The 15,056-nt window shown below is 35.6% G+C and overlaps 1 protein-coding gene across 1 annotated transcript in view; it reads right to left on the bottom strand.

Moving 5' to 3' along the window:
• Nucleotides 1-15,056, bottom strand: part of ADAMTS18 (ADAM metallopeptidase with thrombospondin type 1 motif 18) — a 66,994-nt gene that overhangs the window by 28,308 nt on the left and 23,630 nt on the right. The window contains exons 4-12 of the mRNA XM_042877055.1: nucleotides 11,795-12,077; nucleotides 9,503-9,702; nucleotides 8,938-9,021; nucleotides 7,957-8,116; nucleotides 7,205-7,310; nucleotides 4,211-4,348; nucleotides 2,590-2,743; nucleotides 2,042-2,137; nucleotides 1,532-1,725 (exon numbers count right to left, since the gene is read on the bottom strand). Coding sequence (XP_042732989.1) covers nucleotides 1,532-1,725; nucleotides 2,042-2,137; nucleotides 2,590-2,743; nucleotides 4,211-4,348; nucleotides 7,205-7,310; nucleotides 7,957-8,116; nucleotides 8,938-9,021; nucleotides 9,503-9,702; nucleotides 11,795-12,077 — 1,415 coding nt within the window. The remainder of the gene's footprint in view (nucleotides 1-1,531; nucleotides 1,726-2,041; nucleotides 2,138-2,589; nucleotides 2,744-4,210; nucleotides 4,349-7,204; nucleotides 7,311-7,956; nucleotides 8,117-8,937; nucleotides 9,022-9,502; nucleotides 9,703-11,794; nucleotides 12,078-15,056) is intronic.

The following is a 15,056-nucleotide window of genomic DNA, read 5'->3' as shown; positions in this document are numbered from 1 at the left end:
ACAGTCACCTGAATATTCATTCACTGTTATACAGTGTTGTGTAGATGGCTTTTATACAGTCCTTTAATCACTCTTACTCTGAGAGAGATTTGCAGTTTATTCTCTTTGCTCTGGATAAACTGGAGTTACTGGATAAACACTACTGTAATAAAATTAGATTTTGTAGAGATACAGTCCAGTTCTGACATTTGGTTTTACATCAGGTTTTACAGAAGTTAGAATAGACAGATCACTCTGAATGCAAGTTTTAAATTCAAAGTGCTACAACAAGGCACATTTCAAAAAGAAGAGCTTTTGCATTAACATCATTTGAAATCATTACTAATTATTACAATGAGCCAATCTGAAACATTGCAACTAATGTACTTTTTTCTGCCTCAGAGGGAAAGTGACATCCATACATGCAAATGTAGCAGGAAAAACAGACTCTAAGGTAAGAAAAAGATTTTGATATATGTATGACAAAATTAAGGCTTTATTCTCTTGCTAAATACTTTTAAAAATGAAAATATCCAACTAGTTTTATGTAAGAAAAACCACAGAGAAATGACAGAAAAGGTTGAGAATGCTCTGCTATGAATCTGCAAAGATTGACTGACTGAGGGTAATAAAGACTATTTTAACTAATTTACATTTTTGCATTTTCCCTCAACATAATATATGAAGCTTGGATATTACTAGTGTAGCACTCTATAATAGGTATGAGGGTTCCTTACAGCCTCATATAAACTTCTCATGTTTTCTTTTTTATTATTATTATTATTACTGTAGTTTAAATGCTGTTTTTATTGTGTGCAATGACAAATTCATATGTATGTGCCTGTTAAAGTTTTGTATGGAATAGTGAAATCTTTTTTTTTTTTTAGTAAGTTGCAATAATTTGAGTACTTGGAAAAGATTTTGATCTGATAACATTTTATTTCTACCCTGAAATAGTAGTGTGTGGAATAGTAGTATTTACAGCAGTAAGACATTCACTAGAGGAACAAACCAGAAATGTTTTATGAGGTACCATACAATTCTATGGCTCAGCAACTTTATGACCTGTGAAACGTGGAAGAATACAAAGAACATGGCAGACATACAAAGTCATCTGTCTACAACCATTTTGATATTGACTTTAAACAACTTTGGTTTATTATACAAGATAGTCTGATCCCACCAGGAGTCTTTTAATAGCTTATAAGAATTATTTCACTTACTCTTAAATTATTAGGTGTGAATGTGTCTGTGTGGCATTTCTCTACTGCAGCAGGTGTTTGATAAACTGCAGTGTCACACAATAAATTCAAAAAGTTGGGCTGTATAGATGTTTCAGTGTTCTAGAAGTCTTCAGTCAGCCACTACTTTCTACTAGCAGAACATACGCCTGTCCTTCAGCTACTGACTGGTCTTACTGGACATGGAAAAAGAGCCTGAGAAGCATTTCACACATATTTCTCTCAAGAAATTGACTATATTCTTTTTGTTTTCTTTTGTTTTAATAACATAATTAGTATAAAAACAATACCTTTTCATATCTATGTCTTACTTTGGATTGTTGCAGTGTCTTTCTTGATATGTGACCCCACTTCCACAAGTCCGAGTACACTGTGACCACTCAGACCAGGCAGACCAGTGGCCATTTACAGGCTTGGGTCCATGATCACCATATTTGACACACTGTCCTCTTCGACACCACTGCCAAAAGAATGCCAAAAAATATCCCATCAGAGTTAGTGGTACCTAGTAGGTGCAAAACAGAAAAAAAAAAAAATAGGACATTTAAAAGCTCAAGTGCTTTAGCCTAATAAACCAAATGTTTCCAATTGAGATAGTTTTCAGTTTGACAAGAACTCTGAAGTAGAACATTGTCCAAGCTCTGAGTTTAAGATCTTTAAAGTACAAGTCTTCAAAACTGTTCTTTTGCAGAATATATTTTTTGGGTAATGTTCTCCAAAAAAACCATGTTAACTGATGGTCCTGGGCTGTCAGAACCCCAAAACTTCCCACGTTATTTAAAAATTCTGCTAAAATGTTTCCCCTTTTGTCATTCACTTACCATATTTATACCACAAGCTGTTCCTTCTGCTGCTGGCATGAATTTTGTTTCACATCTGTGACCCACTTTATGGCACCAGAGAGATTTGCAAATATCCTGAAGAGAAGAAGAAAAAATACTAATCCTTCATCACAAAGTTGAGTCAGTTTCCCTTTTTTCTTATATAACTTTATAAATCCTTACCAGACTTCCAAGTTAATGCATAGTAGTAAAACAAGAAGCTTCCTCCTTTTGCCACCTCCCACATCCCATGAAAGTTTTCATCAAAGCTGTATTGCCTGTTCATTTCCTTAAGCATAAGGAAATAAGCATAAAGGCAAGGTCTTGGGTCTTATGTATTCAACTGCACTTCTTACAACTCCTGAAAAGAACAAATTTCCCTTTGAAACTCCTCTGGAATGATGACATCTCTTAAAGGAGGCAAAAAGCCTTCAAAGCAAATTGCCAAGCAAGGTATGGTAGATAAATAGTCCTGGCCTCTGGAAACCTCACTGTTATTTTTACATTTTTACATATTGTAACAGTGTTACAATAATATCAATAGGTACCTTTACAAAGCTGAGGTTGCACACTTTTGCTCTTATTCCAAATTGCCATTTGCACTGGGTGTCAGCATCATACATCTGCCCTGGCAGTTTGTCAGGGTATTTATACTGTCCAGTTTGCTTAGGTTCATCAATCAGGCAGGCAGCTTGAGCTGTACTATAATGAGAATGTAGTAATAATGACTGTGATGTTCGTATCAAAACAATTTGTTACAGAACAGTAAAAACACATAGCATGGTATACAGTACTTTTAATTAGATTTATAGTCATGTACTGAAATAAGAATATCTGGTTGCAGGAGCCAAAAGATCTTGACACATCTTGTTGATAGCCTGACCTGCAAACTTTTATGGAGGCAAGAATTTCCAGGCTTTGGCTGTTGTGACAAGAAAGAATTATGTCACTTTCTTCAGTTCTCTTTATTTGCATATAACCAAGAACAAGTTAATCTATTCTGCTTTTTTCCTGCAGTGGGTTCCCAAAATCAGGAAACAATGGAGACAACACAGATACCAGCTCATTGCAGCATTCACATATTGTAGATTGACAAACAGAAGCCTGCTGCAGCTTGTGTGCTTTAGGCCGGCTGGATCCAGCTAAATGCCAAAGCTGTGCTATGGTCTACTTTTTTTCCTTTATCTGTGTTTGAGAAACCATATATTTGGAAGATCACTTTGGATATATCTTCCAAGTGTAAGTCTCTTGGGCCATACTGCACACTGGAGGGCTTACATGGTTTTTTAATTCTAAATTTGGGTAATCTGAATATGCTGCATCACTGAGGAAGGCAAAATCACCAGAGCTCTTTCTTTTTTCCCTTTTCCCTTACTGCTTTAAGATACTGAATTGGAATTCAAGCATTGGATCCACAGAACATAGGTGCTTGATTCTTGCTTACTTTAAATCCTAGATCTACAGAGATCCTCACAGATCCTTACTGGATCTCTGTCTGATACCTGTTACACGCTTTTGCATAATGAAGTATAGCCTCCCTATGTACGACAAACTCAATAAAAGGAAAGTTCTATGAGAAAAGAGTGCAGTTATGATGACATCAAATGTAAACTAAAATACAGCTTGTTTAAAAGCATCACTGAATAATGCTAACACTCCGGAGAAATAGATAGATCTTCAGATCTTCTCTCTTTTTTTTTTTTTCTCTCCACGACAAGTGTATGAAAAACTTAAAACTTAAAACTCATGACACGAGCTAGATCAAGAGAGAAACTTTAGGGAGAAAGTCCACTAATGTTAATTTGCATTTTGTAATGACTTTGGTAGCACTGACTGCTCTCTTTTATGTTTACTTCCTGCTAATTCTCTAACAAAGCTAGTTGCTGACAGGAATGCCTGAGAAGGAATGATATGCCAGTCATTAATGTAGGATATTCATAGAAGATGAAAGCCATTCTTTTGAAATGAGGCAGGACAAAGGCACTTAAATACCATACCACCTGTATGCCTCAAAAGTCCAAGTGTGAGAGCTCAAATAGTGCACTGGTTTGAGTACATTTTAAAAGACGTACATTTCACACTTAAGTAATTTTTATGTCTGTTCAAAAGTTCAAGCCCAGTTAGTAAGATACATTCCCTGGCTCTGGCCCAGATTTACATCTGACCTACCTGAGAAATTTGTTGAGATACTGCCTGCTGCATACAGACCAAGAAAACACTCCATTGTTTCCTGTGAGTGTGGGAGACATAATATTTCCCTCAGCTTTTCTACAAGGATTTCCTTCTCCATCATGAATCATACCAAAGCTGAAAAAGAGCCATACATAAGAGTGAAAATGTTGATTAATCAGAAGCCAGAAACAATTTGAGGCAGGAGAAACACATTACAGGCAACGCTTCTATGACTGAAATCCACAGAGTTGAAAACAAGCACAAAACACCACAAAAATGACAGTTATTATGAAACAAGCTCCATTTAGTAGCATTCAGATTTTACTGCCTTCAGTCTAATTAGAAAAAGATAGTAATTTTTCAAGAAAGACCCATATTGGTGATGAATAGGAGCTCTGTAGTGTGAGCCCATGACAAGACAGTGGCATCTAATTACCAGCTGCAGACTGTATGAGAAGTTTTACATTTAACCATTTCTTATTTTTTCATGAAATCCTGCCTGTTTGGTTTTTCATGAATTGCAAGTGAATGTTATTATCATCTGTTTTATGCTACATCTAAAATGAGCAGATGCATTCAGTCATGAAAGCCTTTCCCTGTGCTTACAAAAACAACTACTGCACTTGGCCACCTTGTTGGACGTTCCATAAGAAGCCAACAACTTACAGTATTTGGAGTCAACTGCCTCTTGCTACTAATGATATTGCTCTTTGAAGGAACACTTAGAGGGAATACAGAGAAGAATCTACTATATCACCTTCTTCAATAAACAGATTAACAGATGATGAATTCCATGCAATATCATGGTGAAACAGAGAGATACTAAGAAGTTCAAGTCAAAACTATTGTTCTTTGTCTTCACAGTCCTAGTCAAATGAAGCAAATGAATGTCAAAATCAGGTTTGTACTCTAGATGCTCTATGTTCACATCTCTAAAATATTGAGTACTTTATAAGGAAGAAAAAAAGTCAGTCAACCAAACAAAAAAACTGCAGCTGATGAGTTGTGCAGCTAACTGTTGTGCAGAAATTACCCCAGAGTCACTATTATTACTAGTTAAGGACAGCATGTAGGGCCAGTTGAGGAAAACATGCATAGTATATAAAGAAGCATTTAGTAGCATTAATAATAAGTAAGCAATAATAAAAGCCACATTGAAAGTGATAAATGATGTGGAGCTTATGATCATAATAAATTTAATTTTCATAATAAATTTAATTTAATAGGTTTTGTTTCACTATGTTGTATTTACTCATTATACAGGGTATTTGTGAATTTCAGTATGTTCTGAATAGAAATTTCATAGTCTGTTACTTCAACATTGTAATACACTGGCAACTTTATAAATGCAATGCGTGCATGTGCAGAGAATATCCAATTTACTGGGCTCAATCCTCTATTATAAATCACTGCAGGCTCATCAGTTACTGAATGTGTTGCCATCAACTGTGGCTCCAAGCATGCTAAAATATACGGCTCATTCCACAAATGGACAAAAAAAAGTCCCAACTGAGCTAATATTTTATAATCTTTTATAAGATACAAGCTTTGTTCACATGCATTGCAGCCAAAGAATCCAGTTTTAATATCCACCGACAAAATGGGCTCTGAACTCCCAAAGAAAATGTTAAAACTTTCAGGTAAAGACATAAAGTACTTAAATGAAACCATAAAAAGACCGTAACAAAGAGGTGTGTAACTTTCAAAGACACACAATGAGTGAAATGAGAAAACTCCAAGAAATGTCCTTTATGCATCATCTTGTCAAACAAATACTTTTTACCATAGTATGAACTTTCATTATTTGCCACAGAACATCACTTGTTCTCCAACACAAACACAGTGTAAGAGCACTTCTTAACCTGTTATATAAACACTGATCAGTAGACAGAGATCCTGAATGTTCAGAATTGCACTGAAGTACCTCACACCTTTAGATCATAAAACTGAGTACTCTTCCCAAAGCTGCATTCTGCGTATTTGTGATTGCTAGGATTTCCTGGCAATAGTTTTGAGGACATTTTTCTTCCACAAATCTTTGTATCACAGAGACCAAGTTCTGTCATTTTACATGTTACCCTGGGTAGTCTCAGGAACACGAACATGAACATAGGATAATAAAGCTGGTTTGTATCTGGGGTAGATGTTTTCCAGAATGTAAGATGCATATCATTAGACAAGAGTATAGAAGTATACCAAAGGCTGTGTAATCAAAAGAATCAAAAGCAGTGGTGGAAAAGAAAAAAAAAAAAATCAACACTGAAGAAAAGATATTGCAAGTGTAATCTCTCAAAGTCAGTAAGAAGAAAACAAATAAGAAGGAAGATTAGTCTACCAAAGGGGGTAATTCTTGAAAAATGAGCTATGGGCATAATTCTCTTCCTAATTCTGATGGAAGCGCATTAAAAATCTACTGAGGTCAGTGAAATTGCATTAGTGTGGCAGGAGGATCAAGCCCTACGCATTTTACATATTTGGTCCTACTGAATGCATTGGCTCTGTTCCCATGGACTTCACTTGTAGCTGGATTATTCTTTAATTCCTTGTTTCCCTTCAGATGTACAGAAACTTGTGAAAGGGTCACTCATGTAGACGTTAGGTCATAGTATATACTGTAGAGCATATTTGTACAATGAAAACTAAATAGTCCTGATTCAGCCATGCAGAAGGATTCATGCCTTGAGCAAACAACAGAATACAGTAGCACTGCTTTTGAAAGATACACAGTAAAGTGACCATATGTCCACACTTTCTCTAAGCCTTGATTTCAGGTTTGTTCCATAGAGAGTAGTGATGCTACTGTACTGCCAGTGGTTAGCCAGAATTCACAGAGTCACAAAATCCTCAGGATTGGAAGGGACCTCTGGAGATCATTTAGTCCAAATCTCCTGCTAGAGCAAATTCCCTAGAGTAGGTTTCACAGGAAAACATCCATTCACATGCAAATTAAGCTATAGAAGGAGCAGGTGAGACTCATGAAATGTAACTTACTTGTGTCCAGATTCATGAGCAATTGTAAAAGCCAGTCCAAGGCCTGTATCTTCATTAATGGTACAGCTACGGTATTTGCTGCACATACCACTGATAGGTGCAAATCCTGAAGGAAGGAAACAGTAGAAAAGGTTGTTCCTCTACAGACTGCTAAATATATATATCATCTGCACTGATCTTAATAACCATTCTATCATGGTGCGTAAAGATGCAATATGATTTTCTTCTTCACCAGATTTATTATGGAAAAATTAAAGCAGACTTCTATTTGACAATAAAGGAGATCCTGTATCAGAAGTTAATGCAACACAATCCTAACCATCCTAATTGCACTTTATTGGTAAGGATTATTCTTTACCCCTACGTGTCTTTACTGTTCCCAAATAAGGGAGGAATCTCATTCAAAAAGGGTAAGTAGTCATAATATAAAATATAAAATGTAAAATACATAAAATAAAAGAAGGTCAAAACAAATCTAATCAGAGTGGCTCATAAACATTTTCAAAATCCCAAATATTCCTTCCAGAGGTGATAATTCAGAAGAACGTCTTCAATGCAATAATTCTGGAAATCTTTCTCTGCTAGGTACTCCAAAGAAAACTATGTAGTATTAATACTGCATGGTAGTACTGCTTTTTCCTGTTCAACAAGTCTAACATTATATGCAAAAAATGACTTTTCTTATTTTAAGACACTGCAGTGTCTATAAATGAAGATGTTGCTGTTCACATCCAGAAGTTTTCATATCATACCTAAAGTATCACAGGGCTCATTTTTCCAGGAGCAGATATCAAAACCTGTAAGCAAGATGGCATGGTCGTGGCGCTTTCCATTCTTCCCAACTAGAGCAGATTGCCATTGACAAAAGCTATTCAGTGACTGGTCCGCATGGTGGTTAATCAGTAATCCACCCTGTAGGTATTTCAAAGACAGAAATAAGATGCTTCCATCAGTACTTGAGAAAGATCACTGAAGGAAGAAGAGTTAGTTAGGGAATAGGGATTTTTCTTTCTCTATGTGAACTTATGCATTCCTATATTTATTGTCTGTGAGGACCAGCTGGTGAATGAATGTATTAGAATTATAGAATAAAACTGAAGCATTCCCCAAATAATATTTTCAGAGTCAATGGTTGGAATTACAGCATACAAATACATTTGATTCCCAATTAAGCTGAATGCTGAAATATTTTCTACCTTGTGATTAGTATGTGTGATACTTCTCTGGAGGACAAATATTATCCAGGTAAATGAATACCTCACAAATTTCTTTTCATCAGAAAGGTTTTTTCTTCTTCTCTTTCAGGACTATTGACAAAACAGTCAGTTCCATTCCCACTTCTGCTGTATGCTGTCTACACTGTGACTTTTGACTCCTTCCTTCTGATTATCACACTGGAGAGCTTAGTTCAAAACCTTTCAATGTATTTAAATGATTCTTAATTAGATTTCTCTTTACAGCTCTCTCTAAGAAAATGCAGGATTACTGTTAAGATTTATCTTAAGGTTCTAAAGAACATTTAAGTGAAAATTAAGATTTAGTATTAAAAAATGGAAAAACATGGAATGTAGAAAACATGCTTTTTGAGGTTTTTGTTATTTCAGTGTTCTTCTTACATTTTATATCATAACAAACTCTAATGAAAGTTCACATACATAAAATGGGAATGTCCAGTGCTCCTTGCGAACAGTATGAAACAAAATATACACCACAAAAATTCTGACACAACTCACAGGCTCTTGTTCCAAAAGGAGGAGGCTCACAACGATAATGTTTATGTCACTTCCAATTGTTCCATCTTTAAACAGACTAGAAACCTGTAGTGATTATTGAAGAAGAAACATCAACTACATATATTAAAAAATCCTTTTAAAGTAGACTAGACGCATGAATTGAGTTATCACGTTCAGCTTCAACTTTCAGTACATTAATGAAATTATATACCTTGTAGGATTAATCCAAACCCAGAATTATGCCCCAAACCACTCCACTTATTCAAAGTGAATTTTTATTTCTCATGAATGACTCCTTTGTACTACACGATACACATTTTAGAATTTAACATTTTTAAATATTTTCCAAACATTTATGTTCTTTACACGACAGTGATCTAAAAACCCCTTTTTTAAAAAGCTTCTTGACCTAAGTAATACACTAGATGACACCTGAAGAAGAGTTTGTGTAAGGTGTGCATGCTCTTTTTGGTATCACAGTTTGTCTGATGAAAGATACGAGTTTGACAGGACAATATTCCACAGGACAAACGTCATAACACACTTCAAGTACATCAGATCTTACCATATTCATAACTGTTAAAATGTATGTTGTTACATTTTCCTTGCCATGTTTCTCCACCATTTTTTTATCTGCCACAACAAGAGTTTCAACATTTAGACTTCCATTTTTCTGAATTTTAGCAGATGATCTCCTGAACCTAGCAGAAGTCCCATATTCATCTGAACGAATATATGTCTCTTCTGTGGGTGGCTTAGGTGCATCTAAAAGGAAATAAAACTCAGTTTGGGGAAGGGTTCAGATCATTTGTGAGCAGTTTTCATCAGATAAGGAAATAACAAAGATTTAGAGCCTTAGATTATTTTTACAGTATGTAATACTTCTGGGCAGGAAGCTCTTGTATATTTATCAAGATCTGATTCCTTCTTCAGGGTAGGATGATTACAAGAAGAGAACTAAATAAGAAAACCATACACGTACATATAGTGTAAAGTAAATAAATAAATAACCAATATAATAAAATGGTGGCATCTGTAGGAAAAAAATAAAAATAAAAAATTAACAGAATACCCACATTTGGCCTGTCCTGAGGAGTTTGGGATGTGCTACTTACATAGCAGGGTTCATAAAAAAACTCCACAACAGATGTCCACTACCAACACAGAAAGGAAATACCACAAAAGTAAGATTCTTGTATTCCTATTTACATGTTCTGTAGACTAATCTACAAGCAGTAGAATTTTGCTCTTGGATGAGTTTCACTGCTGCTAATAGAACCTAAGCAGAAATATGTTTTAAGCATGATCTACTGACTAGTCACTTTTTATGATCTGAAGCCAGATTGTGAGGAGGAGTTTGAAAGATGATTATCTTTTCCAGCCCTTACAAACTCCCAATACAGGAAATTTTAAAATATGGTGAGTTGGTCAAGCTGTCTTTATGACAGACTGCTCTTCCCTCCTGTTCAGCAAGCATTGATTCATTCCTAGGTTAGGTTAAATTAATCTTAAATACAGGCAGTATTAATAGAATTGATTTCTGTTCTGCTTCATACTCAGTGCTTGTGCATTTGTTTTTTCAAGCTAAAATTTTCTATTCCAGGTGGCCAAATTAGATGTTCTCATTTAATACAGGAACCAGCACTGTGTAAAAGCTGAGGAGGACATGAATAGTTCTGAATTTGGACAGGCAGTAATAGAGGATAGAGTGAATAAGATGTAAGAAACTCAAGTGAACAACACAAATAAAATAAGATACCACAGAGCACATGAGCTATTCTAGCAACATTTCGTTTGCTCTGAAGCAGTCAGCATGAAAACCAGATAGGAGGGAAGGGTCTCCTGTATGTAATGAGGTAGCTTTGACCTTCCTCAGAATGCACAAGTTTACAATTTGAATCACAGCACCTGGCATTGAAGCCTAGCTTTCAATTCAGGAAACAAGGCTTCTGAAGAAGCAGTCAGTTTTTAAAAAGCAGTTTTCAGGCTTCAAATAGGCCTCAGTCTCAGACAGCCATCATTTCTAAGATCTCCTTTCTCATTCCTTCCCTTCTATTTGTTTTTTTCTCTGCATTCCCTTTATGGCTTTTGGAAAAGGAACTTGCTCACTTGCTCAAGCAGGAAGCTGGAAGAATATAACTGGATTGACAATATCTTCAATACTGTGAGCAATCCTAAATCCAAAAGACCCTTATTAAGAAATTCAAGTCAGAAGCAGATCAGCTTTCAAAGAGACTCAACTGAACATTCTAAGTACACATATAGAGTCCAAAGGGACTCTAAAATGCTTAGAAATCTGGGGCCTAATGAAAGACTCGGAATAGACCTTGGCAGGATAATATGTTTTAAAATGTCTTTTAGGAAGTGGCTCCAAAATTTTATTTAAACAGTTTAGTTAGGAAGTTCTCAGTTGCTGAAAATTTCATTATCATACGGTGAGTTCCGACAGATTTATTCTCCATCCTTCATAAATGAATGATTCAGAAAGCTTCTCCCCCATCTTTAAGCCTAATTAATTATATTTCCCCAAACTAACAGGGAACAGTTCAGGGACTATCTGTGGAAGAGCAGCAATCTGAGACAGAATACCTTACTGAAAACTATGTAAATGTCAAAAAAAAAGTCAGGCAAGGGATCTTTTAATCTAGATAAACTAAACAGTGATTCTGATTGCTTAATAAAGAAATTATGAAGTCAATTTAAAGGAATAATCACATTTCCCATATCTATTTCCCTTTATAGCCATACTATTTTAAATTATTACATCTCCATCACAAAGCTGACTAAACTGCAGCTATCACCATACAGTCTCTAAGAGCCACTATCTCAAACAAGGAGAGAAAGTTTCCTTACATACATTTCTTGCGACGTCCACAAAAATGTTGCTTTTGAAACCTTCCATGATGGTAACCATTCGCTTGCGTGTGATACTTGTGGTAAATGTGAGTTCTATGATGGCCAAGAGAAAAGGATTTGGGATTGGACTCTACTGTGTACCGGTGCACCTTTTCTTCAGCTGTTCGTTTATATAAGACATGAGGATGGTGCCCAGCAGGTGATGTGTAGTTGTGCTCCTGCGCCAGCTGCTGAGGTAATGGAGATATAAGGAATTCGATCTTCCGTGTCCTTATCAAACCTGACTAAAAAAAGGAGCACAAATTAGAGGACGATTGTCAAAGTTTACAACTGGAAAGTGCTAGCTCTTAAAGCGATCTTCCAAAGCCTCTACACAGACTGAAACGTGGTCCTCTAAATTGGATTTACTCAAGATTTAATCTGGATAGTCCTCCCAATTAAATATACATTGTTTCACTTTGAATATGGCCAAGTTTCATGTTCGGTAACACGAAGAACAAAAATGTTGTACCCCACAGTATTAGCATAGCACTTTCGCACAGTGTTACAATTAACTTTTTAGGCAATATTAATGCTGGTATCAGGTTAATCTAAGCAGAAATCTAAGCATGTTATGGTACAGCCGTGCAAAAATAAAGCATCTAAAAATTTGAGTGCCATCATTCAGTGATCAACTCCCAACAATTTAATCAACATGAAGCTATTTACAATTTTTGTCCTCATACAAAAAAAAAAAAAACCTGATCAGTGAAATCAAGTATCTTGTCGTTTTCTTTCTTGGAGCCCAGAAGACCGAAGTATGGGAAATCTATGTTGTATTTTTCACATAGTGTCTACACATAAAAATCCACATGTGATGAAGTGTTTCCAGGATCAGGGCCAGAGAAATGTGGGTGGCACTGAGGAAGTATTTCCATGCAGCTCATTAATCAGTTATGATTTTATTTCATTTCTTGGTTTTGTAAAACATGTAGCAATAAACACTCCTTTTTACCAAGTCAAAACCCAACAAGTTTCATCAGGTAATTCTATTACATTATATATGCAATACTAGATACAGATTTTTGTTTTGCATCAATGAAGCTCTACCATGTGCCAACACTATCCTGCCAAAAACTGACATCCCATGAGAACTACATATCTCTAATGCTTCAGAAAAATATGTGCAGACACACAAATGTCAATTATAAACCATCTTGTCCAACTTATCAAGTCCCAGCTCACAATTCTATCTCCTTTCTCAAAAGACATTCTCTGAAATGTACACGTTAGACAGGTATTCTCTAATTTCACCTCTGAAATCGATGCTTTTCTTTACCCAAACCTCCTGCATCCAGAATGCCAAAGGTATTCAAAAGAGAACAAATTTTAATGCCTAGTACAAGCCCTGTTTTTTTTAATGATTTTTGAAATTTTCTGCACTTTCAGAACTGTATCCCATGAGGAAAAATCAACAGAAAATGTAAAGCAAGTGAAAATGTGAAGTTACATGTAAAATCTTCACATCTTTAACTGTCTACTAAGTCAATACTAAAACTGAATTTAAGTGTATTCCAGTTAAAAAGATATTTCAGAGACATACAAGCTCTCCATAGACTATAGTCAGGCACTATGCACTCTGCAAGGAAATTCACTTCTGTTTTACCAACTCAATTGCATCTTCATCATGCTCTCTGGTATGGAGTCCTAATGATAATACTGTTAAAATCATATTGTGTTCTTTATTTTGACAACATAATTGATGCCATATTATTAACTGGGATGATCTGTTTGACTCCTGAAAATTTATATGAAAATAAAAATAGATCATACTATGATTCACAATTTACCCCCTCTCCTTTCTTCTACACAAATTCATAATAATATATCTACATCTACTTGACGTTCTAAAGAAAGGCTAAAATTGCCTCTGTTGATAAAAGAGAGGGAACACAGACAAGAATTTAGTTTGTCTGCTCACTGCAATAAGTTGGCATATTTCAAATGTCAATTCTCATTTGGTAATGGTAAAGTACTTTCCTATAGGAAAGAAGACTAATATTTTAATCTTTGTGATGCCATTATACAATTTAAAAGTGGTTCTGAGATGCAATCTTTATCTTCTGAAATGTACTGGTAACTGTGAAGTGCTACTTTTTTTTCTTTCTGTTGGAAAACAGAAATACAGTAAATCTGGTTTTTATTTCCCCATTTTAAAGATTTCCACATCTGAAATTATTCCTGTAGGATTCATTCTGTAAATGAATCAAACCATATGGAACAAAGGATTTTCTGCATTTTCCTATAAGAAACCATCCCTGATGTACACCAATTTGCACCAAATGTAGCCCCAAATGTAATTTCTGTATTTAACATCATAAAGGCAGATTAAGAATTGTGGGAGGGAAAAAAAAAATAAAAAATAAAAAAAAAAAAAAAAGCCGACTGAATTCTGTACTTCTTGCATATTGCTGTACCACTTTATAGGCTGTCATCAACAGAGTGCCTTACAAACGTATTCATTTTTTTCCAGTAGGAATGATCCTGAATGTCCCATAAGACTTATTTTTTTGACTTTACATCAGATGCATCCTTCAAATGGTAACATCTAGTCTTACCAAGTCATCATCAAGAAGAAAGGAGAAGTGCCATGCAGCAGTCTGGACACTCAGTCACAGACCATTCTCCATTTCTTTCCATTTCTTTCAGGTATGTAATGATTTCAATGAATCACATGAAAATAATCTCTTTGGTATTTCAAAAGCAATGCTGAGAATGCTGACCTGGCTTCTGACAGAGGCACTCCTCTGGATTGGTGCAAAGTGGGCAGCGGGGCAGTAACTGCCAGATACTCTTCTTATAGGTTCTTGAGTGCTTTGGGTAAAGTAAAATGGTCTGTGACTGTGGCTGGAAAATATGCCAGCTGAGAAATACTGGAGCACAGAGGCAGGATACTAGCACAGAATCATCTTTTCTAACTTCCCACTGCCAAGGAATTTCAGCTCCTCGAAGCAGACTGGGTTTTGGCTAGTCTGTACTTCTGGGCAGTGTCAGTGTCCTTTGGAATTTTTCCTACACATACACGAAACATCACTGTAATCATCAGCTAGATGCAATACATTTCTCCACCTCAAGTAGTTCAGTAGATGAACAAATATTGTCAAAACTGTCATGGAAATTTTAAGTATTAGGTTTTCATATTGCCAGCATAGCTTTAAGTGCAATTACATGTGCTTTTCCTTGAATTAGAAGTCAATGATACCTTTCCATTAACTTTGATGGTT

Source organism: Lagopus leucura, unplaced genomic scaffold, assembly GCF_019238085.1.
Source record: "Lagopus leucura isolate 7727_CA_CO unplaced genomic scaffold, USGS_WTPT01 Super-Scaffold_100017, whole genome shotgun sequence".
Taxonomy (NCBI): Eukaryota; Metazoa; Chordata; class Aves; order Galliformes; family Phasianidae; genus Lagopus; species Lagopus leucura.
The sequence above is the reverse complement of the archived record's forward strand: the minus strand, read 5'-3'. Positions and strand labels throughout refer to the sequence as shown.